Source organism: Pyricularia pennisetigena, chromosome 2, assembly GCF_004337985.1.
Source record: "Pyricularia pennisetigena strain Br36 chromosome 2, whole genome shotgun sequence".
NCBI lineage: Eukaryota > Fungi > Ascomycota > Sordariomycetes > Magnaporthales > Pyriculariaceae > Pyricularia > Pyricularia pennisetigena.
The window spans coordinates 7,356,445-7,382,463 of NC_043741.1; the positions used below are offsets into that span (position 1 = coordinate 7,356,445).

The 26,019-nt window shown below is 52.6% G+C and overlaps 8 protein-coding genes across 8 annotated transcripts; 6 read left to right on the top strand and 2 right to left on the bottom strand.

Moving 5' to 3' along the window:
* Positions 1–5: 5 nt before the first annotated feature.
* On the top strand, positions 6–1,732 carry PpBr36_02021 (uncharacterized protein; the record flags this gene model as incomplete). The annotated part of the gene is made up of 3 exons (XM_029889204.1): positions 6–1,049; positions 1,121–1,251; positions 1,402–1,732. The coding sequence occupies 3 exons, from the start codon at positions 6–8 to the stop codon at positions 1,730–1,732; spliced, it is 1,506 nt and encodes a 501-aa protein (XP_029750881.1).
* A 901-nt stretch (positions 1,733–2,633) lies between these two features.
* On the top strand, positions 2,634–4,343 carry PpBr36_02022 (uncharacterized protein; the record flags this gene model as incomplete). The annotated part of the gene is made up of 1 exon (XM_029889205.1): positions 2,634–4,343. The coding sequence occupies one exon, from the start codon at positions 2,634–2,636 to the stop codon at positions 4,341–4,343; it is 1,710 nt and encodes a 569-aa protein (XP_029750878.1).
* Positions 4,344–8,524: 4,181 nt separating this feature from the next.
* Positions 8,525–9,112, bottom strand: PpBr36_02023 (uncharacterized protein; the record flags this gene model as incomplete). Its single annotated transcript, XM_029889206.1, has 1 exon — positions 8,525–9,112. The coding sequence occupies one exon, from the start codon at positions 9,110–9,112 to the stop codon at positions 8,525–8,527; it is 588 nt and encodes a 195-aa protein (XP_029750879.1).
* A 3,025-nt stretch (positions 9,113–12,137) lies between these two features.
* PpBr36_02024 (uncharacterized protein) lies at positions 12,138–13,977 on the top strand (the record flags this gene model as incomplete). The annotated part of the gene is made up of 3 exons (XM_029889207.1): positions 12,138–12,179; positions 12,235–12,383; positions 12,468–13,977. 3 exons carry the CDS (start codon positions 12,138–12,140, stop codon positions 13,975–13,977), a joined length of 1,701 nt encoding a protein of 566 aa, XP_029750876.1.
* A 411-nt stretch (positions 13,978–14,388) lies between these two features.
* On the bottom strand, positions 14,389–15,654 carry PpBr36_02025 (uncharacterized protein; the record flags this gene model as incomplete). The annotated part of the gene is made up of 2 exons (XM_029889208.1): positions 14,389–15,519; positions 15,592–15,654. 2 exons carry the CDS (start codon positions 15,652–15,654, stop codon positions 14,389–14,391), a joined length of 1,194 nt encoding a protein of 397 aa, XP_029750877.1.
* A 1,076-nt stretch (positions 15,655–16,730) lies between these two features.
* On the top strand, positions 16,731–18,250 carry PpBr36_02026 (uncharacterized protein; the record flags this gene model as incomplete). Its single annotated transcript, XM_029889209.1, has 3 exons — positions 16,731–17,079; positions 17,177–17,264; positions 17,344–18,250. 3 exons carry the CDS (start codon positions 16,731–16,733, stop codon positions 18,248–18,250), a joined length of 1,344 nt encoding a protein of 447 aa, XP_029750874.1.
* Positions 18,251–20,069: 1,819 nt separating this feature from the next.
* Positions 20,070–21,206, top strand: PpBr36_02027 (uncharacterized protein; the record flags this gene model as incomplete). The annotated part of the gene is made up of 1 exon (XM_029889210.1): positions 20,070–21,206. One exon carries the CDS (start codon positions 20,070–20,072, stop codon positions 21,204–21,206), a length of 1,137 nt encoding a protein of 378 aa, XP_029750875.1.
* A 1,245-nt stretch (positions 21,207–22,451) lies between these two features.
* PpBr36_02028 (uncharacterized protein) lies at positions 22,452–23,432 on the top strand (the record flags this gene model as incomplete). Its single annotated transcript, XM_029889211.1, has 1 exon — positions 22,452–23,432. The coding sequence occupies one exon, from the start codon at positions 22,452–22,454 to the stop codon at positions 23,430–23,432; it is 981 nt and encodes a 326-aa protein (XP_029750882.1).
* Between the last annotated feature and the right edge of the window lie 2,587 nt (positions 23,433–26,019).

Genomic DNA, 26,019 nt, shown 5'->3' on the forward strand with positions numbered 1-26,019 from the left:
CCAAAATGCACAACCTCACAGCAACAGCCCTATTCTCCCTCCTCGCCACCGCGGCAACCCCGGCGTCCTGCAACAGCAGCGACGCCGCTACCGGCCGTCCAATCGTTCAGCTCGCCGGCGGCACCGTAACCGGCACCATCGACCCGTCGACGCCCTCGGTGCGCCAGTTTCTCGGCATCCCGTACGCGCAGCCCCCTCTCGGCCCGCTGCGCTTCTCCCCTCCGCAGCGGCCAACGTCACCGCTCGGCGACGTCGACGCCACCGCCATGCCGCCCAGCTGCATGCAGCACCTGTCGTCCGACGCCGGGTTCTACACGCGCGAGGTGCTCGAGTTCAACCTGCGCGGGCTCAACGTCACGGGCCCCGTGTCGGAGGACTGCCTGACGGTCAGCGTGTGGACGCCCGAGTCGGCCGGCGCCGGCGCGGACCTCCCCGTGCTGATCTACGTGTACGGCGGCGGGTTCCAGACGGGCGGCGTCGACGTGCCGTACCAGCTGCCGCCCAGGTGGGTGGAGCGGACGCGGTCGCACGTCGTCGTCGTCATGAACTACCGCCTCAACATCTTTGGCTTCCCGTCCGCGGCCGGGCTGGACGCCACGGGGCAGAACTTGGGGCTTTTGGACCAGCGGCTGGCGGTCGAGTGGGCGAGGGACAACGTTGCGGCGTTTGGTGGTGATCCCAAGCGCATGGGGCTGTGGGGGCAGAGCGCGGGGTCCATGTCGGTCGGGGCGTATGCGTTTGCGTATGCCGAGGATCCGATCGTGAACTCGTTCATGATGAACTCGGCCACGGAACTGTCGAATAATTTTACGCAGCCGCTGCACTCCAACTTTACGTTTGTGGCCGGGAGGGTCGGCTGCGGTGGATTAAAGGCCGCGGAGGAGTTGGAGTGCATGAGAAAAGTGCCGGCTGGCGAGATTGCATCTTTGCTGAAGGAGTATGCCGACTCTGGGTCGACGCCGGGGTATCGGTTCTGGCCCGTCGTGGATGACAAGTTTGTGTTTGGGGACTACGGCAAACTGTACCGAGAGGGCAAGGTTGCAAGGATTGTACGTGCTTTTCCAACCATGCATACTAAACTCTATTTTGGTTGAGTACAGACTGACCAATCAACTCACAGCCAGCCATAATCGGCAGCAATGCGCAGGACGGTAACCCCTTTGCGCCCTACAACCCTGACGGTGTTGATCAAACAGCCGCCGACGCCGCGAAACTCTCTCTGTTCTTTTGTCCTGCGTTCAAGACAAGCCTGTAAGTGGCCCTGCCAGAAGACGATACCCAACCAACCCATTGAAACTTTTGTGCACATGAGAGAGAAAAAAAAAAAAAGACACAATAAAAGAATCGCATCACAATCCAAAGCTAACCTCAACCAAATCCACAAACAAACAAAACAACCAGCAACCGCATCCGAGCCAACGTCCCCACCTTCCGCTACGAGTACTTTGGCAACTTCTCCAACGTCTCGCCCAAGCCCTGGATGGGCGCATACCACTCGGGCGAGCTGCCCATGCTCTTCGGCACGCACGGCGACTTCCGCGGCGAATCGACGCAGCTGGAGTGCGACACCAGCGCCGTCATGCAGGACGCGTGGCTGGCGCTGGTCAGGGACGGAGTTGCGGGGGTCGAGGCGCTCGGTTGGCCCGTCTACGGCGGCAACGTCGTGCAGCAGTTTGGCAACGGGGTCGCAAGCAGGAGTGGGGATGCGAAGGAGTGGGAAGCGAGATGTTGAACTGGGAAAAGAAAGAAGAAGAAGAAAAAAAAAAAGATCGGCGTGGGGAGTGGGTGGGGAGGGTTAAGGTGCTCTGGCAAAGAATGGAGGATATTCTTTTTTTTACATAGTAAATGCCGAGTCAATTTCTCTGTTATTGCATGACGGCATGCCTCTCTGTCTGGTTTTGGTGCTGCTTTGACCTGATGCATTGTACCATCGTAGAACCAAAGGTAAACATGTGCTACACCTGAGCCATTTTCGGCGTGGCACTGTTGTTTGGCCGTTGGAGGTGAGGAAATCTTAATCCCAGCGTTGATCACAAACGGGGCCCCATCCGGATCAACAGCGTCCGCGAATGCGGCAATATTAGTGGGGGCATTCGCATGTAACCGTCTACATGAGTCAGGCTTGCTCTAACGAGTTCGTCGTTGCGCTTGTCGCGCTGCGCTTGATGAATTGCAAGTTGCACCAGTAAAAGGCCGAGAATCAAAGGTTCAGCGACGGGTTGTGGATTGTGGTACGCTCCGCAGATTGACGAACGATTCAAGGTGCTGTTCATGAGAAATTAATATATTATCCCCCGCCGGGAAGCGGGATATTTGATTGCACGGTTCATGAGGGGGATTTGCCAAAAACTCCGGGAGTACCTTGGCCACGACGTTTCAACGTTAAACCCTATTTAGATTATGTACGGAGCCTCGAGTCAAAAGCAAATTACGCAGGATTCACCGTAATTGTCATGACATCTGAGCCCCTTAGGGGGAGGCAGGGAGGTCGGAGAATATTTAACCACCACGGAGCCACGATGTTGGCCTTTGCCACTCAAGCTTGTTGGGTTCCAAGCTCATGCTTCCACAGAGCCGTTCCATTCATTCTTTACCAGCACACGAACACAAGCCATAAAAAAATAAAATAAAAAATGTGGATACCAACATCACCGCTAGCACTGCTGCTGGCCGCCACGGGCTTCTCCGCCGTCAAGGCGGTGGACACCCTGGTGGATCTCGGCTACGCCAAGTTTCAAGGCGCCGTGACTGACCCGGATCTCGGCGTCAGCATGTGGAAGGGCATCCAGTTTGCTGCTCCACCAGTCGGCAAGCTCAGGTTTGCCGCCCCGGCCGACCCCGTGCAGACTGGCATCGTCGACGCCACGCGCCACGGACCCATCTGCCCACCCCAGCAGCCGACCGACTGGACCGTCACGGGCAACCACACGCGATTCACGACCGACGAGGACTGCCTCTACCTGGCCGTGGCGGCACCCACCAACGCCACCAAGAGCTCCAAGCTCCCCGTCGTGGTCCTCCTCCAGGGCGGTGGCTTCGCATCCAACTCGAGCCCGAACTGGAACGGCAGGGAGATTGTATCCGACGGCCAGGTGGTCGTGGTCACTTTCAACTACCGCGTCGGCATGTACGGCTTCCTGCACGCGCGCGAGCTGGCGGCGGGCGGCGGCACGTTCAACGCCGGCATCAAGGACATGATCAAGGCGCTTGAGTGGGTCCAGACCAACATTGCCGCGTTCGGAGGAGACCCGGACCATGTGGTGATCGACGGCGTCAGCGCCGGTGGTGCGGCGGTGGGCCTGCTCATGGCCGCCAACATCCCCGGGGACAAGGAGCTCTTCGTCGGCGGCATCTCCGAGTCGGGCCCCTGGGTCACCATGCGCAACCTGGAGCAGGGCCAGGAGATGTACGACTGCCTCGTCGAGGAGAAGAACTGCAAGGGCTCCAGCGACACGCTCGAGTGCCTGCGCGCGCTGGACCAGGCCGCGATCCGGTCGTCCAAGTGCTGGTTCAACCCCAACATCGACGGCGAGCTCTTCAGCGACAGCCTGGCCGACATGTTCAGCCAGGGCAGGTACCGCAAGGTGCCGACCATCTGGGGCACGTGCGCCGACGAGGGCACCAAGAGCGTGGACAAGGCCACCAACACGACGGCCGACTGCCGCAAGGCCTTCCTGCAGCAGGACCCGACGCTCTCCAACTCGTCGCTCGACGTGCTGCAGAGGCTCTACGTCGACGTGCCGCAGCCCGTGTTCCCGGGCGCCGGCCCAAAGTGGCGCCAGCTCTCCAACGCGCACGGCGACTACGGCAACCACTGCCCGAACCGCAACCTGCAGGACTACCTGTCGCGCGACGGCTCCGTGACCTGGAACTACCGGTACAACGTGCTGGACCCGGACGACGTGGCGGCGGGCTTCGGCGCCTGGCACACGGTCAACACGCACGCCTTCTGGGGCCTCAGCCGCGACAACAGCGCCCCCAAGTCGTACGCCACCACCAACAAGCCGGCCGTCTCGCTGACTCGCAAGTACTGGGTGTCCTTCATCCGGCACCTGGACCCCAACCGGGACAGAGAGGCCGGCGCCGCCGAGTGGACCCCGTACTCGGCGGCCGGGCGCGAGAGGATCCACATCCAGACCAACAACACGCGCATGGAGAAGATGAGCGACGCCCACGCCCTGCGCTGCGACGTCATCCGGCCCATGTTTTTGAACCTGGCCAAGCCGGCCGAGAAGGGCACCGTCACCTACCTGGATGCCCACCTGGCGGCCAAGGTTGTCAACGCGAGCGAGTCGACCGACTTGAAGAAGAAGCGGAGTGTTAGGTATGGAAAGGCATTCTAGATCAAGTGTATATAGTCTATTGCCCTGTCCGGTACATCCACTCGTCGTAGAAGACCGTAATATAAATTACTATAAACATGATGATCTTGATGCTTCAGCGTCGCGCCCCCCCTCCCTGACCCTTTGCCCAACTAAGAAAGACAAGACCCTATTTTTCATGTAGCGAATCGGAATTTTCGGCCCCTTATCATCGAGAAAGAGGGCTATCATTCAGCTTCGTCTGGTTGGAAACCGACACGCTTTCATCCGTCCCGCGTATGTGCCAATCCGAAGAGCCTGGTGGCCCAATGTGTCAAACACCAAGTGGCTGACCAACTGACTTGCGGTTCTCGAGGCATGAAGGCCCTCAGCCGAATCGTGGTGGCCATGTGCAAATCAGAGAGCTTTCGACAAAACTGCAGATGGAGATTGACATTGCGCGAGGGGCGGTTCTTACGAGAACACCCTACGGTGCGCCGAGCCGTCCTCATCCCCCGGTCTTCTGTCTCATTATCCCTCTTGTCATGGGCTTGGTCATTCTTCCAAACGTGGACACCAAAACCACCACAACCTCTTCCATATTGATCTTGGTAACGGGATTCATCATCACATCGGTTGCCTCTTGCTTTCAAAGTTCACTAAATCGATTGCGGCTGAGACTGTGGCGGACCTGCACGGTCTTGATCACGTCAGCGGTGATCCTGAGACGGAATTTTGGTCGAGTTTGGGCACCCCTAGCATCACCAACGACAGTGCGCCCACGTTCCAGAGGTTGGATCTTTCAGCTATAGTGGAACGAATGGTGGTAGTTACAGAAGCAGTAACATCAGCAGCAGTAGCATCATCAGCAGTAGCATCATCAGCAGTAGCATCATCAGCAGCAGCTCTCGAGGCTGCAAGGGCTCGAGTAAGCTTAATTCTGTTCCAACGGGTAACGCAAAGACAAAAACCTCGCATGCACCCTGGATTGCGGCATGTTAGCTCGGACCGCTTGGTTACACTGCACTACACCTGAGACCGGTGGCGGGCCACTGGGCGGGCAGCGATTGGGCTGACGTTTGCGCAAATATCCAGTCGCTGCCAGGTACCTCGTACAAAGAGAAGAAACATTCCTAATTGAGAACTAAACGTAGATCTTGTCCCGGGATGAGAGAGAAAAAAAAAAAAAAAAAATCTCACTCGCATTCATCAGGGTCGCAGTGCGCCGGCTAATAGCCCGCATCATTGCACGCATCACATCTAACCAACAAAGACTGCAAGGGTCAAGACGGTTCAGGAAGTTCGAAAGCCGGTGAACTCTTGCATGACTGATTTGTCGCATTATGTTGTCGATGTTTCTTTCCGCGGGTCAACTTTTATGCTTTTTTTGTTTCGATAAACGACATCCCCTGCATTTGGTGGCTTGGGCAGCTAAAAAGTGGCCGCATGTGCAGGGGCAGGTTTCTGCCAGTTCAATCACCGGCACATCTCTTATGGTTGCACTGTCAAGGACAAACGACGTCTTGGCCAGGCTGTACCATGGATCATAGGGCGGCCTTCTGGACCTGTTGGCAGTGAGAACCAAACTAGATGCAAATCTGGAACTTGTGCGAAAAAAAAATAAAAAAATAGACAGATGTGCTGCTTCATCAGAAGAGTGTTAACAATGGAGGACACAAACACGATTCGCCTCGAGCCATGTTGCTTGGTCTAATGGGACGGAACGTACGCCATCACGTAAATCAGTCCCACGAACCGCCAATTCTGCGTCCGTCACGTTGCATTCAAACCCAAAATGGGAAATTTTGCTCGACAACACCATCAGCTAACACCACTTTGGCATTTTACCACTCGTTTCTCGCTCAAAAGACGCAACTGTGCAGCCTTTTCCGACATTCCGCCCACCAAAAGGCGTCCCAAAACACGCGTACCACAGAGGAGGGTGGGGAAAGAAGGAACAAACGCACCGGTGCAAACCCCTTGGCGGGCAAACAAAGGTTGTGCAATAAAAACATGCCGACCAACAAATCACCACCTTGTCAGCCCAACGGACCGGCTGCGACATGACATGGATCCTTTCCAGCCCAGCCCTGCCACCGTTGAGTCGGCAAGTTCCGACTCCCTCACATACGTCCTTGGTCAGCAAGAGCGGGTGACGGGGTTTGATCTGGAAGTGGTTCGGGAGGAGGGTGAGGTCTATATCTGGGCAGCATGCCCCGCTGTTTCTGGGAATGCAGAATGATTCTAGACTAAGCTAGATAATGTCTGACATGCGTCTGATCCAATTCTTTTGGCGGTTGACAACCATCGCTTGTTCCCCGTGGGTATTTCAAAGCGCTCCACTTGGCCCCAAACTTCACCACCGTACCAAGTACCAACCTTCCTTATCAACTTCACCTTACCTACCGAGCCCTGCCTTGACGGACGTCCCACTCTCCATCAGCCTAAATTAAGAAACAAAGTTGTTATTCCTTACGAGAATATCAACAAGCCCGCCCAAGCAGCTTCCGTCCCGAAAGTGCGGAATTCAACGACCCACAATACCGCCTACACTTGATTCTCTTTCTCCAACCCTTGAGCCCGGAATTCAGAAANNCGAAGTAAATGGTTCGTGCCTCTGCGGAGCCGTCAACGTCTACGTTATTGGAAATCCCATGGAAGTGGTAAGTGAAGGAGCTGCCGACCCTGTTACATCCATCCATCCCTCCCACAAGGGGCCCCCCCACCAAAATCTTCACTTCCATCACACTTCACTCAGTCGTCACCTCCAACTAACCCTATGTCACAAAACCCCCCAAAACAGCGTCTCTGCTACTGCACCGACTGCCGCAAAGTCTCGGGCGGCACCAACAGCGTCAACTGGTGCGTGCAGTCGAGCCAGATCTCGATCAAGACGGCGCCGGCCGTGTCGCTGTCGTCCGTCACCGTCGAGGCCGACTCGGGCGCCTCCATGACGGGCTTCTTCTGCCCCAAGTGCGGCACCACGCTCTACCGCCAGAGCACCGCCTTTCGCGGCCTGCTCTTTGTCAAGGCCGGCGTCTTTGACGATCGCGTGCTGGACGCATGCAGGCCCCAGGTCGAGGCTTACGTCAAGCATCGGCCCGCGTGGATGTGTGCTCTTGCCGGAGCGGAGCAGAAGAATGAAGGCTGAAGAGCGATGGGGTAGATGGGCGTTTTCTTTTTTTTTTTTTTTTTTTTTCTTCTTTTTGAACTGGTGGAAATCTTTCTCTGTACATTCACAATTTCCTTTCCTTCTTTTCCCCTTTGACGCACGGCTTTGGTGCGTGCCCAAAGAAAACTACAATCTATCGGCTATGATCAGCTTGGTCGGACCCGTGACACTAGGCTGCAAGCCTGTGCAGAATATTCAACGTGTAATGGGTTGAAGGAGCTCTAGTGTAGGGAAAAAAAACACATCCAGACGGTGCAGCCATTGAGAAAGCAGACGATCAAGAGAAAACGAGCTTCTGAAAAGGTGCTCGGGTGTATACCTCATAGTCTTCTTTACAACAACAGCACCCATTGGGGTCTGAAGATCTGCAGATGGATAGATTCAGCCCCCGGTTTAAGTGCTTGATTGCTATTGGCTTCTATAACAGAAAAGCTAGTTGTGTTTATATATCCCTCACCAAATCTTGACTGTAGATTCCTGTTGATGTTTTTGGTCTTAAACCCCCGACAGATTTGAAGGCTCAGTACCTGCAAGAACTTGCTCCGGAAGAGCGAGCTGAGCATACACCGGAACATTGTCTAGATCTTTCTCTTCTGCTCTCGCCGTCTCTGACCCTTTTCGGACTTTGATGAACTCCGTCGGCTCGGCTTTCAAACTCATACACCCACTGGTTCTAATCCTTGCCCGGTTGTTGGCGACTTGTTATGTGGGTGAATCTGTGCATAAATAGAGTTCTGACCAGGCAAACTAGCATTGATGAATACCATGCGGTTGTAGTATGCTTGTATTAAGCTGCTGACAGTGACACCCCCCGACGACGCCCCTCCCAGCCACGAAAAAAAGACAAGGTTTCACAGAAAACCAACAAGCTTATCTGAGTCGGAAGGAAAAAGACTAATAGAGCAGAACTGCAAACATTATATAACATGTAAAAAAAATGACAAAAAGTCTCGCATGGTGAAGAACACAGAGCAGAGACTGCCGGCTTCCTAGGACTTCCCCGCCTTGGTAGCGCCACGACGAGGCTTTTTTTTTGGTCCGTCTTGAGGGTTTAGGCGATTTCGGCTCCGTCTTCGAGGTCACTGGTGGTTATTGGTTGAACACGGCTTCCTGATTTGGCTTTGGTCTTCTTCCCTTGGGCCGGTGGCGGTGTGGAATACGTTCCGTCCTCGTAGACGTGGAAAAGTCCGCTGTTGGTTGGGAACCTCACGGTGATATGCTCCCTTGGGTCTGAGCTACTAGTGCTGGCCCCATCATGCGGGCGATAAATAATCGTAACCTGTTTCACACCAAAGCTGACCGCGGCCTGCCGGGCTGCCGGGTACCAAACCTCTATTTGTTCTTTGTTCATCTTACCACCCCTAACAGACTTTGCACCGGTCTTGTCGATGACGTTGACCCTGTCTTCCTTGGCTCGCTTGTCAAGGGTTCGAGCAACGTCACCCGCGTCGCGAGCGTCGATTATAGGATCGCTTCCTGTACCTCGCGCGACGAGGGCCGATCCCCAGTCGGCGCCGGCCACATCACGCTCTGAAATGGGGGTGGTGAAGGGGGCGGAGTCAGGATGGCCGGCCGGCATGGCGCACACGACGGCGGCCATGCCGAAGATGGCTGAGGTCAGGTAGGTGGTGAAGCGCATTTTGTTGGAAAGAAGGAATATAAAAAGAGTGTGTTCAAAGTGATATCACTTTTGTTGTTCCTGAGGGGGGCTGAAAAGAAAGCAGAAAAAAGGGGAAAAAAGCAAAGAAAGAAGTAGCGAAAGACATGTGTTGGGGGATGAGGACAAGACTAGATTCGAGGGGATTAACGGCATGGCCCTCCCGATCTTATACAAAATTCTATCTTGCTGAGCTTTCTATATTCAAAACCTAAAAGACAACTAAGTCTATGCCAAGCTTTGCGACGCAAATAGCCTTCCAAGTTTTTTTTTTCCATATCATATCTACGAAAAAAACATAAAAATAAAATCGAAACACGAAAAAGAAGACGAAAATCGTTCAGGTGCCAAATGCAGTTCCCACCACGCCTTACAGTGCCCTGCATCCTGGCTCGGGAACATGACAATCAGGTATCGGCCTGGCTCATTTGTTCTAAAGATACAGTCGTTCAAGGTGAGTTTTGGTCAATGCTCTGACTCGGCTGAGGCCGCCGGCATGCCAATGCTGGCCAGACTCGGGATCAACAAGGCAGATTTGATGCGTGATGCCAACGACTCGCTAGCCGCTCATGCTTGAATCAGCCCGAGCGGTTATACCAGCGAAACAATCATCCATCAAGGCAGCACGAACTTGTTTACTATTCTGGATTCGAGGACAAGCATTTACTCCGAGAAAAGTTGATGCAAAAAGAACGGCGTACTTGATACATACTTGACAGTTTTCGCGCGGGCTGCCAAAGGAGAAAAAAAAAACAAGAACAAGGGACGTATTATGCGACGATCATTTCCCCTGTCAAACCAAGCATGCATATACAGCACCTATCCAAAAATAACGCAACGATCCCAAAGTCACACCAAAACTTCCGGTTTCCAACAACAAATACTTTAACCAATGCAAAATATTCACCAACAGAAAAACTTTTGGATATACAGTTTAAAACCCTATCTTTCATAACATATTAATGCTAGCAAATCTTATCATTAATTCAATTCGTAAATATAAATATAAACTAACAAAAATTGAAAAAATGCCCTTACAGTGAGTGGGTTATAGCCTTACAGGGTAGTTAGTCTCAGTGCTCAGACCAGACCCCCCATGCTTCGCAGTGGGGACCGAACGCTCCATGTACCTTTTAGCGATATGATTTTTCGACCAATTACATTGGCCGAAAAGATCGCGCTCGTTCTAGTCTAAGGATATTTTGTCGATTGTCGTCGTTCATGGCGGGTATTTAAAGTGTATATACACTATAACCGCATAATATAACGGTATAAATACTGTACAAAATTGAGTATTTGGATACAATAAAAATAAAAATCGCAAAAATATGGGGTAACCTGCGTTGCATTATTTCGAAGTTTTTTGTTTTTTTCCATGCATCAACCAGATTATAAGCTGCTTTAGTTTTTATAATGTTCAAATATTAAATATATTTCTTTTTATTCTTTATATTAACGTTTAGATTTAATAATTTAATAAAGTTAACACTATAACTTGCAATAACAAATCCAGGTTATATAGCGTAAGTATTTGCCACTCTTGCAGTGTAGGCTACATATATTTACCGCTTAAAATAAATATTTTATTAATATTATGTTTCAGTTATTGCATCTATTAATTAGTAAAATAATAAGCCCAATCATATAAAGAATTATTTGGTCCTATTTTTAGTATTGAATAAATTTGTTTTCTATAAAGTTTATTTAACTTTGTTTTTATTTATTTTATTGAACCAAAAAAATACATATAAAAGAATAAAGATAATAAAAGCTTAACTTTCTTCTTTACAAAAAAATAATAAAGCCAATTATCAACAATCAGATCTCACATGGACGTTTGTTCATATACGTCATCTAATCCTTGACATTTTGGTTTCCTTATCTTTAGAGTTGGCAAAAATATAAAGATCTTTCCCTTGTTACTTTAATATAATATATATATATATATATATATATATATGTATATATCTACATATATTACCTGTTCAATTGTTTAATGGCTTGTAGTGTACGGCGTAAGCACCAAAGTTTAATATATTATTACAATGTGTACGTAAATCGCCCTTCATGGGCACAAATTTTGAAATTTCACAAAGAAAAAACAGAAATATCAAAAAGAATTGAAAATTAAAAAAGAAAAATCGAAAATACAGTACCTCCCGCCATGAACGGATTGAGGGCAGGTGCCATAAAATCGGCCATTTTAATAAAAGAATACAAATTGAATCGTTACTAATAGTCCTATTAAATACTGTATCCAACGTACAAACCGTACATTTTTACGATTCTAATATATATTTATTTTATTAAATTCTTATCCGAGTTTCAAGCTACGAGTTTGCGATTTATATATTGGAAAAGTTATGGCTTTGTGAAAATACCGACTTTGGGCTTGATTTTGGGATCAAGGTGTTATTTTTAGACAGGTGCTGTACTCCTTTCATGCGTGCCTGTACTAACCATGTGGAACTACTTCAGACAGGGGGTCCGCGAGGCTCAACCCACAAAATCATATATGTACCTATTTTTATTTTTGACATGGAACTTTGATATATTGGGAATATTAAACTGGGGAGCGAGACCCTTTCCGACCCACCAGAACCGTATGAACACAAGTGTTGCAAGTCTTTTTCTGCTTTTTCTTTTTTTTTTTTTCCCTTTTTTTTTTTTTTTTTTTTTTTTTTTTTTTTTTCTCAAGATAGCAATCCAACCATCACAAGCCAAATCCCCGACCACCCACGCCTTACACTTACTGTCGGTGGTTGTGGGTGAACCAAGTAATCGTTAGTCTAGCGCTCGTCGAATGAGTTGTAGCCGCCTTAATCAACAATCCCCCGTTCAATTGCGCTCGTCCTGACAACAAGTCCTTTGATCTAATTTTTTGCGTCCGGTTCATACTATTAAAACAGATTTGCCATAGCTTATATTGGATATTCAAGCCAAGCGGCAAGGCCTCGCCATAATCAGACAACACATCGTGGCCACATTTTCCCTGAGTTGAATCGACATGACCACCACCGAGATCTGGATGAACCGACGGTTCATGGGAGTAAGTATAATGGTGTCTAGCCCCCACGACTCCTTGTAAAGTGTCATCCGCTTAGACAGGGACTCGGCAGGAACGCGCCCAGCAATATCTGCCCGGAGGCTTTTGCCCCATCCATTTGGGCGATGTTCTCCAGGGCCGCTACCATGTGTTCCGTAAGCTAGGCACTGGCAGCCAGTGCACTGTTTGGCTGGCAAGAGACAAAGGGTAGGTCACACAATTCATGCCGCCTCTCCCCTTGTTAAGCTTTCCAGTGGGACTAAATCGCCGAATGATGCTACCACGTACAAGTGTGAAAGAGCGCCGTTACGTCGCCCTCAAGGTCTTTGCGGCCAAATACAGCAAGCTGGACGACATCTCGATCGAGCAGCTTCTTGCATCGCGCCCCGACGGCCATGAAGGAAACCATCCGGGCAAATTTCACGTCGAACTAGCCCTCGATAGTTTTCAAGTCCGGGGTCCTAATGAGCAAACCCACCAGGTCAAAGTGACCGAGCCGCTCGGCCGCAGCCTCGCCGAGATAATCGAGGATGCAGCCGAACGGCGCGCGGAGCTCAGCGGCTCCGACGCCTGGCTCGGCAAGGCGGTCGAGGGCGACGGCTGGTCGACGCGGTTCGCCAAAAGGGCCTGCTACCAGGTCCTCCTGGGGCTGGACTATCTACACGCTCGACAGGTGGCGCATCGGGACGTCCGGCCGGGAAATGTCTGCGCAGCCCTGCAGAAGGACCTTTGCGAGCTCGACGAGAATGAGATTCAGGAATCCGTCTGGCAGACTGAAGAGTCTGATGAGGGCAATTCGTCCAGTGATGACGGTGATGATGCCGGTAACGACGCAGCACAGGAAGAAGAGCCGGTTTGGGACGTAGGACCGGAATCAGATGCGGAATCAGAAGACTCAAGCCCCGTCTCGCCAGGGATTTCGAAAATTATGGAACAAGGCCAGATGTGTAGGCAACTCACCGAGCAGCAGTGGGCAGAGTACCGAGCGGACCCGGGCGACGCATCAGCCGAGCCACACACGGCCGCGTGGAACAAGGCCAACTTGGTCAGGTCGGCCGACTGGATCGAGCTCCTGCACCGGTCTGACGGCCAGCCGCCCCAGGACGGCGAGATCAGGTACACCGTGGCGGGCGCGCCTCTGATGGACGACGAGGACGAGACTTGCATCTCATCCGGCGACGGGCCCACCACCACGAGCAGACCGCCACCCGGCCGCATGGTCCTCGTCGACCTGGGGGCGGCGTGCCGGTTTTCCGAGTGCGAGAGCCGGAGGCTGATGAACCCCCTCGCCTTCACGCCGCCCGAGGGCCTGCTGCCCGGCAGAGACGGCGCCGGCGTGCCCTGCTCGCATCGCGGAGACGTCTTCTCGCTCGGCCTGCTGTTCTGGAACGTCGTCATGCTGCGGCGGCTCACGGAGCCGACGTTCTCGCTCCCCAACGACGACGACGACGACAAGACGCGGGCCAAGGGCCATCTTTTGCGGGATTTGGCTCAGCGCATCGGTCCGTTCCCCGCCGAGCTGCGTCCGTTGTGGCCCGACGCGGGCAGGTTTGTGGATGCGGAGGGCAGGGCCGTCGAGAATTCTGCGGACCGATACGGCCAAGAGGTTGAGCCGGGAGATTTCGAATACGGGGATATCTGGGACCAGGGCAGGCAGAGGAAACCCTTGGACATGTCGGATGGTGACCTCGAGGTCTTTGTAGGGCTGGTTTTGTCCATGTTGCAGTGGAAGGCGGATGAGAGGCCTTCCACGGCCGAGTTGCTTGGGCACGAGTGGTTCAAAGAGCTGCGCGAGGTGTGATGGGGTAGTTTTGTATAGGCAGTACCTACAGAAGAGATATTTCTTTCACCTGATTCCGATAATGCTCACATCTCTTCAGACCTTGTAAACACTCGAAATCACAGCACTCCATGTAAAACTCATATGGCTTGCAAGGGGTGACCATCTGGGACGTAGGGTCAGTGATTCCATGTTGAATTCCATGTTGAATTCCACGTTGTGGATTTCTTTGCGAGCTTGTGAAATTTAATTCCCAATGACAAACTGTGCTGTTAATAATGTAGACTCTACGAGGTGCTCGCATACATTGGGTTTTCTACCAATGAAGAGCTCCGCAGCTAACCGCTATATCCCCCATCCCCAACAGCAACAGTCCTTGGTGGAAGCAGATCATGTCCTCGACAGACCACCATACTCATAACCTTGTCGTCCTCAGCAAATCTCCCGATCGGCCCCACCCTCGGTCCTGGAGGTGACATCAGCTCGCATATCATGGGACTGTGCCGAGACCTCGACGACGGCTTGGATGTTCCACGCCCGATCGAAAGCCGCCCGGTTGAGCACAAGGCCGTGGTTTGGTTCGTGAGCCCCGACGATGACGGTCCTCTCGGACTCGGTGAGCTCGTCGACCACGACGAACTCGTTCCATTTGATCAGCTGCGCCTGGGCCGGGAAGCGGCTGCGGGCAAACGCCGCGCAGGCCTCTGGGGAGGCATGCACGAATTCCCTCGGCAGTTCAGGGAGGGTCTGCAGCGGCGGAACCGCGGGGCCATCCGTCGAAGAATCGCTGTCGGGATCGAGGTTGCTCACAACGGCGTAGCGGTCAATTCTTTTGTCCGCCCGCTGGCCCTGATCCCGCTCGGCCGCGGTGAGGACTTCGTTGATCGTCTCGAGCGTGACGTTTGCGGCAGTGATGAACAGCGGGGTCAGGATCGGCCTGCCCCGGTGGTAGGCCGGGTCCGCCTCGCGCCGGATCTGGCCCACAAACGGCGGGAAAGCCACGAGGTCCAGATGCGCGCGGAGAACACGAGGGTTGCTGGCCTCGGCAGCGCGCAATTTGGCCAGCATTTCTGGGTTCCAAATCCCACCGCACATGAATGCCTGGTTGCGCATGTGTCGAGCGCCTTCTGCGCGGCTGCATATCGCTCTCAGATCGTCCAACCCGGCGATGGCGGCGGGAACGTCGTCGAAAGCGCAGCCAAACCCGATCGTCGGCTCGCTTTGGGCCGGGTGGATTTCGCGGTCCGTAACGCTAACGCAAACGAAGCATCGTCCGTGTTTGCCTGCAGCAGCGCGGAGCTGGATCAAAGCAACGTCGCTGGTCAAAAGGTGATCGCCATCGGCGTTGGATCCGTAGACTTCTTTATAGTAAGTAAACGGAAAGTCTTCGATGGCCTTGCCCGAATACTCCTTCTCTTTCAGCGGCTGTACATGATCAAAGGCACTGGCGTCCGAATTGGCCCTGAGGACGGCATGGACATCCTCGTCGGGCTGGGCGAAAAGTAGGACTTCGTACGGCGGACGCAGACCTGCGTTGGCCTTGGCCGTGAAGCTGAGCAGTGTCTATATGTTAACCGAAAGGTTTGTCAGTTTAGTGTCTGAAGATGCTTTCTTTCCCCGAGAGGGTTTGCTCACCTGGCCTTCCACCTTGTCACGACAGACAGCCACGATCTTGCAAGGAAAGTTCCATCCAGACATTTCGACGAGCGAGTCCGTACCGGTTGACGGTTGTGGTGGGCGAAGAAAGAAAGGGAGGGTGTCAAGCGGCCCGAAATGAGGGGCGTCAATAGGAAATCGGGAATAGAAATGATCGACGTGCAAATTTGCCTATCTAGGTCTCAATGTCAGCAGCCAACTGCGCCGTAAGATCCAGCACACCTCATTTGCCCGTCAGCCCGTCATTGGCGGCGCAGCCAATTACGGTCCCTGGGTTCTGGTCTTGGCAGGGGTTCAATACGGGTACGGGCCCCAGTTCGGAGTTATAATCCTATTTCGACGGGTTGTCTTACCCGTCTAAGCGGTTGGGGATAAGATTAACGCATTTGGTTATTAGCGGGGCCTAGCGGCGGTGCATCATCGCAGAGGAGCTATGTAGCTTACAATACTCAGCACTTGTGAAGTTTTCAGAAGCCCTGAAACTCGATTCGGACCTAGATAAGATACGAACACTGCTGTCGGTAATGTTGAGTAAACCCACAAAAAAAGAATGAATTTAAAAATAAAATTAAAAAAAGCTTACAATAAGCTGGGTCCATTTCCGTGTGAGATGAAGATTACTTGTGGCCTGTTCTTTGTATGAGCCCAAAGGACCACATCCCATACCAGGCGGAATAAGTACGGACAAACTTGAATCCGAGTTCTAGGCATTACCTTAGTTGCTGTACTGCGGCTCAATTACTAAACAGGCAGTTACTATTTCTGCCAGTATCGTGGGCTGTGGTGATGACTTCGCCTGCGATTCTGGTCAGCTTTGCCTGGCCGGCCAGGGTGAATTTGCTTCGCCCTGCGGCCGTTACTGGACAGGGCTGGAGTTGATGAGGGCAATGCTTACTGCTACGTGAATCCCCAAGAGCCTGGTATCGTGATGGGGAGGCATATAAAGCAGAGACAGGAGGCAGGATGTAGGGAGACTGGAAAGAAGAAAAAAAAAAAAGCAGATCATCAGCTCAACAATCATCAACACGCACTCAACAAACATCTAGTCCCTCTTACTTTCATATCTGTTTAAACATCACCTCACCCAGACCCTCTCCTCTTCTTACCCATCGACCGCCATGCGCACCACAGCATTTGTTTCGCTTTTTTTCTTGGGCATAGTCCAGGTCCAAGCAGTGGTTCATCCCGTGGTCTACGACTGCAGGCAAACCCCTGGCATCTGTAAAAACTTCTGCTTTGCCGTCAACTGCCTGGGCCACAGTGACACCCTGGGCGGTGGCGGCAACGGCGATGCAAACCGTCGGGCCTGGGGAGATGGCACCATTGCGGCGAAGCAGCTGAGACAGCAGCCCCCGGTGAACGACAACACGATAGAGGAATACCCTTATGCCTCCTCTGCAGAGGGCGGCCTCATGACCGGCAACAAATTCGTCAGTCTCCGTACAGTTCCTCAGACGGAGCAAAGCAGTAAGTTACATCCCGGGTGAGCTGAGGGACGCAGCAGTGGCAGCACCCCAGAAGCGGGATACAAACTAACCAAAGAAACTTTTGTGCACCCGAATAGAGCAAGGCCACCTGCTCCAGGGCATTGGAAGTAGCCCGGCCTCCCATAAGTGGGTCACGTCGCTGACCAATGTCGCCAGTGCAAATCTGTATGTACCGTTCCGCTCCGCCACTGACAAGACAAATTCATCTCTGTCGCATTTTGCTAACCAGGAGATGGCGTGATAGGGGCGTCGACTGGTGTTACGCTACGACGCAGTGCGTGCCCGACGACGAACAGTTCGTGCCGACGGCCAAGGGCCAGTTCAAAAAGCCCACAGCAACCACTACGCAGGCCCAGCGCAGAGATCTGACAGGCGACGGAAGCGGCGACGACAACAAAATCTCGCCCGCGCTCGCGGCATACCTCGACGCGAACCAGGCTCTCGACACCGCGAGCAACATGATCGTGGCGCAGGACGCCCACGGCAACTGCTACAACAGGCCGATGGATGGGAACACGTGGGCCCTTAAGCCTGGTTCTAAAGTGCGGCGCCGAGGCGTGGATTCCTTTCTTCAGAGGAGGGCCGGAAACGTGGCCACAGGGGGAGGTGCCAACGCGGGGGCCACAAGGGGAGGCGCCAACGCGGGGGCCACAAGGGGAGGCGCCAACGCGGGTGCCACAAGGGGAAGTAATGTGGGAGCCGCCAGTAGCAGCAAGTGGACACTGGCTACCTCGTGCTCACCCAAGACAGCAGCCGCGCTTTCTGCAAAAACTAACAACGGCCTCAGGAGGACTAACAGCCTGCCCGTCGGCAAGACGCAGACAGATGCAAACAGTCTGGGAGCAGCTAACAGCCCGACCCTCGGCAATGCTCCGGCAAACGGCCTCAGGAAGACTAACAGCCTGCCCGTCGGCAAGACGCAGACAAATGCAAACAGTCTGGGAGCAGCTAACAGCCAGTCCGTCGGCAATGGTCCGGCAAACGGCCTTAGGAGGACTAACAGCCTGCCCGTGACCCCTACTCAGCCAAAGGCGGCCGGGCTCACTAGGGCCGACACCATGGCCGTCGGCAACGGTGTGGGAGCGGCTAACAACAGAGCAGCTGCCAAAGCTCCGGGGACAAAGACCACCAACCTATCCGGCAAACCTTGAGTAGCCTTCCGATCCAACTGGCTGCTGCTAACTGGCGGAAAAGTCGGTCGACGACACCTGAACAAGTATAGCGGTTCGGAACAATTATTCCAAGGTATATCCGTAAAAACCAGACATGCAAGTGTGGATTTTACAAGGTCGGTGTATTTTGTTTTGGTTGCTTTTTTTGTTTTGCTTTGGTTTGTTTAGTTTATTGTTTTATGCGCGGAGTTCACAGGTGTTTTTCTTTTTTCTTGTTTTTTGTCTTGTACAAATGTTTATGAATAAAGTGGAGATTCCTCTGTAGCAGATCGTGTTGGGTTTTGCGCCAAAGAAATTTGTAAGCAACAACGAAACTCGCCCTTTGGGCTGTTGATTATTGGAAACAAATGCCCAAATTGGCACATGGCATCAAAAGATTCGCCGATTGTGCTAATGAGCTTGTGGCGTTGTTCCGTGAATCTGGGTCTGTAAATACCATCACGAGGCCAAGCAAACATAATCGTATAGATCTTTCTTTCCATCTCATGTTTCAGTGCAGCCAGCTCCATGAATAGACGCCGTGACCCTCGTCTTGCCGCTTCGAGTTTCCCGCCGAACCCAGGGGGAGGCGAAGCAAAAACGCCAAGATGACATAGAAGCGGACAACGGATGGCCAGGTCCGGAATGATCCAGGGTCCTTGCGCGAGGGCTAGATCAGACCCGACCTTTCAGTACAACGACAACGCCCCCCCGCGGTGGCGCCGATCGCCAACGGTGCCCACCGGCATAATCCTACCCTCCCACACCAAACATAGAAGAAAAAAACACACACGCACACGCGCGCACACACACACACACACAAAGAAATTAACAACCTTCTGGGACTGAAACATGTTCATCAGGGATATGGTACCGATAGCCAAGCGATAGGGAAATTCCTGTTGCGTCAAGTTGATGGATTGTTTATTTCTCCGATGGTTTGATTCTCGCAATCATTTCTCTCTTTTTTGTTTCTCTGTCTTTGTCTCCCTTTTTTTAGAGGCTGAGCTCCGCCAAGTGATTCCTGGTCGCATCCAAAGTGAGCAATCCCACATTTATGACTCGACAAGTTTAGAAGGCGACAGTCGCTGTCACGCGGCGGCCGAGGAGAGTTTTGACGGGTTTTACCAGTAGACTATCGATATCCTGAAATTTCCCCACCCACCGTGGTAGGTTGCAGTACCGCGACGTTGGTTGGCGTAGCGGTTATACTTACCGGCATGAGCTCCACCTCCACCCCCCAAGTCCAGCTCGAGCCTCCAGATTGCGGATCAATGACAAATTTACGACATGTAACCAAAAACAAAAAAAAAAAAAAGAAGAAGAACTGTGCATTGCGAATCCTTGGTAGGCGGCGAGAAGGGAAGAAGCTTGAATGTAGAAATCTTGGCAAGTTTTGTTTTACTGCCAAATATTTCCCACAAAGCATTCCTGCTACAGTCGCATTTTTTTCCAGGTGGGACTCGAAAGCGATTGGTGGGACAAAAAAAAACCACAGCTGTGTATGTGAAGAAGCAGGTTGCCGTCACCTGGACGTCGCGAGAAGATGAAGGGAGTTATGCCAAGACGGAGCCTTGCACATGGCCGCGATGGGTCAAGAAAAAGCAAGGTATAGAAACTTTGTCGATGATGAAGAAGAATATCTATAAAAGGGATCGTTTGACCGGTTCGTCTACTTCCCAACTCTGGTCTTTTCTGGCACCGCTCCAGCACGGCACGCATTCATTCACTCAGTGTGCTTCGGTTCCCCCCCTTTTTTTTTCTTTTTTTTTTTCTATTCGTTCATCGGTGTTGCTAGCAACTTCCTCCCGCCCTTATCATGAAGTCCTCAACCTTTATCAGCCTGCTGGCGGGTCCCTTGGCCGCCCAGGCGCACTACATCTTCAGCATCGTGTTCGTCAACGGGGTGCAAAAGGGCGGCGACTACACCTACATCCGCAAGAACAGCAACACGTACATGCCGTCCTACACCAACGACATCATCAACTCGCCCGACCTGCGCTGCAACCAGGGTGCGGTCGCTGGCAGCACCCAGACCCTGACCGTCAAGGCCGGCGACAAGATCGGCTTCAAGATCTGGTTCAACGAGAAGATCGAGCACCCGGGCCCCGGCTTTGTCTACATGTCCAAGGCCCCGGACTTGGTGAGCAATTACGACGGCAGTGGCAACTGGTTCAAGGCGGCCGAGATGGGCCTGTGCGGCGGCCGGGCCAACGAGGACACCGCCTGGTGCACCTGGCAGAAGGACCGCATCGAGTTCACCATCCCGCAGCGCACCCCGCCGGGAGAGTACCTGGTCCGCGTCGAGCACCTCGCCATCCACGAGTCGCACGCCGGCAAGGGCCAGTTCTACATGGAGTGCGCCCAGTTCAAGGTCGAGGGTTCCGGAGGCGGCACGCCCGGTCCCTTGGTCAAGATCCCGGGTCTCTACAAGGCCACCGACCCGGGCATCGCCTACAACAAGTGGACCAACAACCCGGCCAACTACGTCATGCCTGGTCCGGCCGTTTGGACCGACAACGGCTCCAATGCTGCTGCCGCGTCTCCCGACTCGTCTGCTTCCAACGATACCTCCAAGGCCTCTTCCAGCGAGTCTTCCACCGAACCCTCCAGCTCCAGCCAGCCCTCCAGCAAGCCCTCGACCCCTGCTGCTTCCAACGGTAATGGTGGTGGTGGTGGTGGTGGTGGTGGCGGCGGCAGCGGCGGCAGTGGTGGCGGCAACAGTGGCGGCGGCAGCGGCGGCGGCAGCGGCGGCAGCGGCAACAGCGGCGGCAGTGGCAGCAGCGGCGGCGGCAGCGGCAGTGGCAACAGCGGCGGCGGCAGCGGTGGCGGCGGCGGCGGCGGTAGCGGTGCGGCCCTGTTTGCCCAGTGCGGTGGCCAGGGCTTCAATGGCCCCACTACCTGTGCCAAGGGTACCTGCAAGGTCATCAACCAGTGGTACAGCCAGTGCGCCTAGGCGCGACGATCAAACAAAGTGATCCCAGGGGGAAACGTTTCATTCTGAGGGGATGTGTGGGCAAATAGTTGGGACATGGGAAACAACAGTCGTTCTTTTTATTGTCGGATTGTGTCCAGGCTTTTTCCGTTGTTTCTCTGTCGTCACTTTTGCTCTTAAGCTACTCTTGCTAGGATAGATAGCTTGCTGTCGACTAGCTTTACTTACTTTCTTTAGGATATATAGCTTGCTGTAGACTAGCTTTATTTACTTTCTTTTTACTTTTGACTGTTTGAGCAATGTGTGCAATGGTGTGATTCCGACCTGTTTGACCGCGAACATCCTGAGAAAAAAAGGTTGTGGTAGTTAAGGGGATGAAAGCAGAGAGGGGGAAAAACAACAAATGCGAATTGTCCATGGACAAATGGGTAAAAATAAATTAGGCCTGTCAAAAAGTTTATTGAGTGCTGCAGGCCAGGTACAGATCAGTAATAATAGAAGCACTTGACTCAATGGAGCAGGGCTGTTTGTTCATTGACCTGTCAAATGGGACCTTCCCAGAGTTTCTATTTATTCGATACTGTCACGTGTCATGCATATCTAATAATAATCGACAGGGACCTTGTACTGTAATGTACTGTACGTACGGTACATGGATTAGATCAGCGTCGCATGGCGCCCCGTCATCCCAATCTGCACTTCCCCGGACTCCGAAACAACCAATCTCGGAGGGCTAGCCTCCGCTTGCAAAGGCGCACCTGTCGAAGCCCACCCAGCCCCCAAATGCACAAATTCGGAACCAGACGAGCGAGGTCCCTACCGCCACTCTGCCCCGCTGGAGCTGGGGATCGCTGCCGAATATAAATTACAACAAGAAGCTAGCACCCGCTTCTACCGGGATTGCGCTCTGCGTGGAAATTTTGTTGACTACTTTTCTTCCACGTTGGGTCGCGGAGCACATAACCGCACAGTCGGAGCCACGGGCCGTGTTAAGGGGGGGGAATAGACTGAATTTAGACAATGGGGAAAAAAAAAAAATGTCGCAGTAATTACCACTGATGTGATGCGGGTCATGGTTGCCCCAGCAAAACTCGACGCAAGCGACAAGACTTTTGGCGATTAACAAGATCCCACAAGCTTTAAAAGCGACACTTGGCCCCCCCTGACATGCCAAGTTAGCCACCAAGACTTGGCCGGTTCACGCCAACCCCGTCGCCCCTCCATCAAACCCTTTGCCTCCCGTGATCCCAACCCCACACCCACGCTATGAAGTTGTCCATTTGCGTCGTTGCGCTCTCCCTAACGGGCGGCGCGGTCGCGGGCACCGTGATCTGGGATGGGCGCTTCAACGACATGAGCTCGGCCGCGGACCTGAACAAGTGGTCGTGGGGCAACCAGGTCGGGTCGTACCAGTACTACATCCACGGCTCGAGCCCCGTCACCAGCTACGTCAACCTGTCGCCCAGCCACAAGAACCCGGCCGACACGGCGTCCAAGCAAGGGGCCAAGCTGACGCTGGACTCGACGGCGTACTGGAACGGCCAAAACATGCGCCGGATCGAGCTCATCCCGCAGACGACGGCGCCCATCAACCAGGGCAAGGTGTTTTACCACTTCAGCATCAAGCGGACCGACGTCAACCCGCCCGCCACGACGCGCGAGCACCAGATCGCCTTCTTCGAGAGCCACTTCACCGAGCTCAAGAGCGGCTGGCTGTCGGGCGCGGCGGGGACGTCGGACCCGGCCCTGCGGTGGATGGTCAACCAGCAGACCAAGTGGAGCGTGGAGTGGGCCGCCGACGTCTGGCACAACGTCGCCTACGAGATCGACTTCTCGGCCAACACGGTCGGCTTCTGGCACTCGACTGGGGGCAGCCCGCTCGAGCGGATCGTGGCCCCCGTCTCCGTCAGCACCTCCAGCAACGGCGCCGATTGGCACGTTGGCGTGCTCGAGCTGCCGCGCAGTGGGTACCCGGACGCCGTCGAGGACTTTTACTTTTCCGGCGTGTACATCGAGACGGGGACCATCACTACCGCCATCGGGGACGGCAGCGGCTCTGCGCCGGATCCCGAAGCGCCCGGCACCACTCCGGCGACCACTCCCACTACGACCAGGCCTCCTACCGTCACGACCCCGGTCACCACCACTCCGCGCCCGGCGACCACGACGCAACCGCCTGCGCAGCCGGGCCAGACCCGCTATGGACAGTGCGGTGGAAGTGAGTTCCCTTGCCCCAAGTGCTTTTGAGGACAAGTTGAAAGGGGGGGAAAGACTACTGACAAAAAGACGCCTCTTCTTTTTTTTTTTTTTTTTTTAATTTGCAGATAACTGGTCAGGTCCGAGCTCTTGTATAGAGGGTACCTGCACCGTCTTGAACGAGTGGTGTAAGTAGCGGTCGGTCCATTGATTGCTGCTATATGATCTCTGTCTCTCACGTATTGAAATATGGCTAACCTGGTTTGAAAACAACGCAGATCATCAATGCTCTTGAGACAGGCTCATCCATCTCTCTGCTGCGGGAATGGAATTTTGTACGATTCTTCATTGCCACGTCGCACGCTCATCATCCCGCCTATGAGGAGTAACTGATCCAGGGCCAAACGGTTGGGTAAAAGCAAACAAGTGATTCAATGGACAGGAAGCTTTCTCCCCTCTGCCGAGAGAGGAAAAGCCCGTCATTCGTCGTATTAAGCATAGGATTATGTTTATCTATCTATTACATAAAAGGGTTTGTATCAACCCAATGCGTATCTGGCCCACCATAAACGCCAAGAAACCCCAAACGTCTAGAGTTCAATCAACCATGGCCTTCCAAGGCCGACTACCTCTGTTGCCGATCGACGCACAACGCCTCCCAAATTGCTCGTTCCATGTTATTGTCTGGCCTGGGATTTTTGTCGTACTGGACCACCATCCCTTGCTGAAGCCAGTGGCGCCATTTCCATTCGTCCGTTTGCATTCATGTACCACCCTTTAAGGTAATAGCCGTCTCCCGGTCCGCGGCCAACAAACGTAGCTGTGCAATAACGATCAAACTCGACTACAAAGGTCTCCAAGGCCAAGGTAAAATAGGTTCTTTTGAAAGGCTCGTGGGAGCCGTGGTAGTCAGCTTTGTGGAAAGCTACCGTGCCTCGCTTGTGAAGTGTAGCTTCGCAATAATGGGGTTCGAATTTACCGCTAGTACTAGCGGTATATCGACCAGTAGCACCAGTTGAGGCAGTAGCACCTGTTGAAGCGGCAGCAGTCAAACTTGAGATGGAACCGAAAACAGCAATGCTGTAACAGAGGATTTTGGATTGCATCTTGAAAAAATTGAAATGGTAGATGAGGAACTCGTACCGAGGTGGTGGTCTTGATGTAAAATGGGAATTGGCAACGGTGATGGGCAGGAGTTGCGAAAGAGTTCTGTCAAAGAGATTGGATTGCCCTTTTACTTATACTTTCCGAAAAAAAACAAAAAAAAAAAAAAGAAATCAAAAATGCGTTAATTGCTTATTCATGCGGCATATTTTTAACCGTTTATAAATTATAATACGAATGGTTATTAATAAAACCTGAAAAGACCGATTAAATATGGGTAAACTGCCCTTTTCTACCATGTTATATTTATCTTTGGAAAGCCCCCAAATTGGCCAGCTGAGAGTCAAGCGGTTGTAGTTTTTCACGGTCTCTTTTGCTCCCCATTGGTCCTTTCATATGGGCTTATCCCTTGTAATACGCTCGTGTCAACCCCGACCGCACCTACATCTTTGCTTTTATTAGGTTTCTAGAACGATTAAGCAAGACTCATTGCAGGTATGTCCCATGCAAGTTTTGGATAAAGTCCTCTTAGGAACCGACTGGGTTTGCAACTTACAATGGCCAAAGAGGGCTCATCCTGATCTAAAACCAAAAAAGCACACGATTAAGTCAATTCTTTTTTTTTTTCTTGTTCTCTTTTTATATCTGCTTTAGAAGGAACTGTCGATATAAACGCCCAAATTTGTACGGCACAGCCCACCTCTACCCGCAAACAGGTTAACAAGTTGCACTCTGTGTGTTGCTTTCGCGAGTCGCCATTTTGTTGGGAGACAACCCCGAGGGTTGCGTTACAGTTACCTCTTCGTCACTATTTAGAGACTGTTGCAGCTCGGTATTTCGGGACATTCCGCCATGGATGTTATTTGTGGAGGATAGCTTTTATTTCTTTTTCATCAGCAAGGACGGGTCTCGCTCTGGACACCAGACGCAGGACATGGGCCAACGAAGCCGATTGAGACATGATAGAGAGGACAAAGAAGCCCAAAGATTCTCGGCTGCAAACATGACTGCGTTTGAATTGAGGCGCAACACGACTGTGGTTCCGCACACAGAGGACAGCAATTTGCGCATCACTGTGAGCTAAGTAAATGGCTCATAGTATTTCTCATGTCCCAACAGTGTTGAAAGTATTGACACGATATTCGGATTGAGACTTGCGCAAGAACTGCTGGCTCATCATTACCGCTTATACCAATGCCCTTGTGTCAGGCATGGCATTTATTTTCGTTGAAATATTTCGGCAAAAGGAGATTATGACCCTCGCAAACTCCGTACTTCTACATGCAGTCCGGAATGTTGGTCCAGAGACGAATGCAGTATTTGGCAAATAACTAGAGATGACTACATCGCATGGCAATGATAATACATATTTTGTGTTGATAGCAGGCGGTTTTCCATCTGACTCGAATCTATCCTCGCAGCGCAACCATGTATATAAAGAATGCCCAGATTATGGTCAAGTCAACACCCGTAGGATACTATCTCGACTGTCGAGATACACTTACTAGCAAAGGATGCAGGCCAGTACTACAGT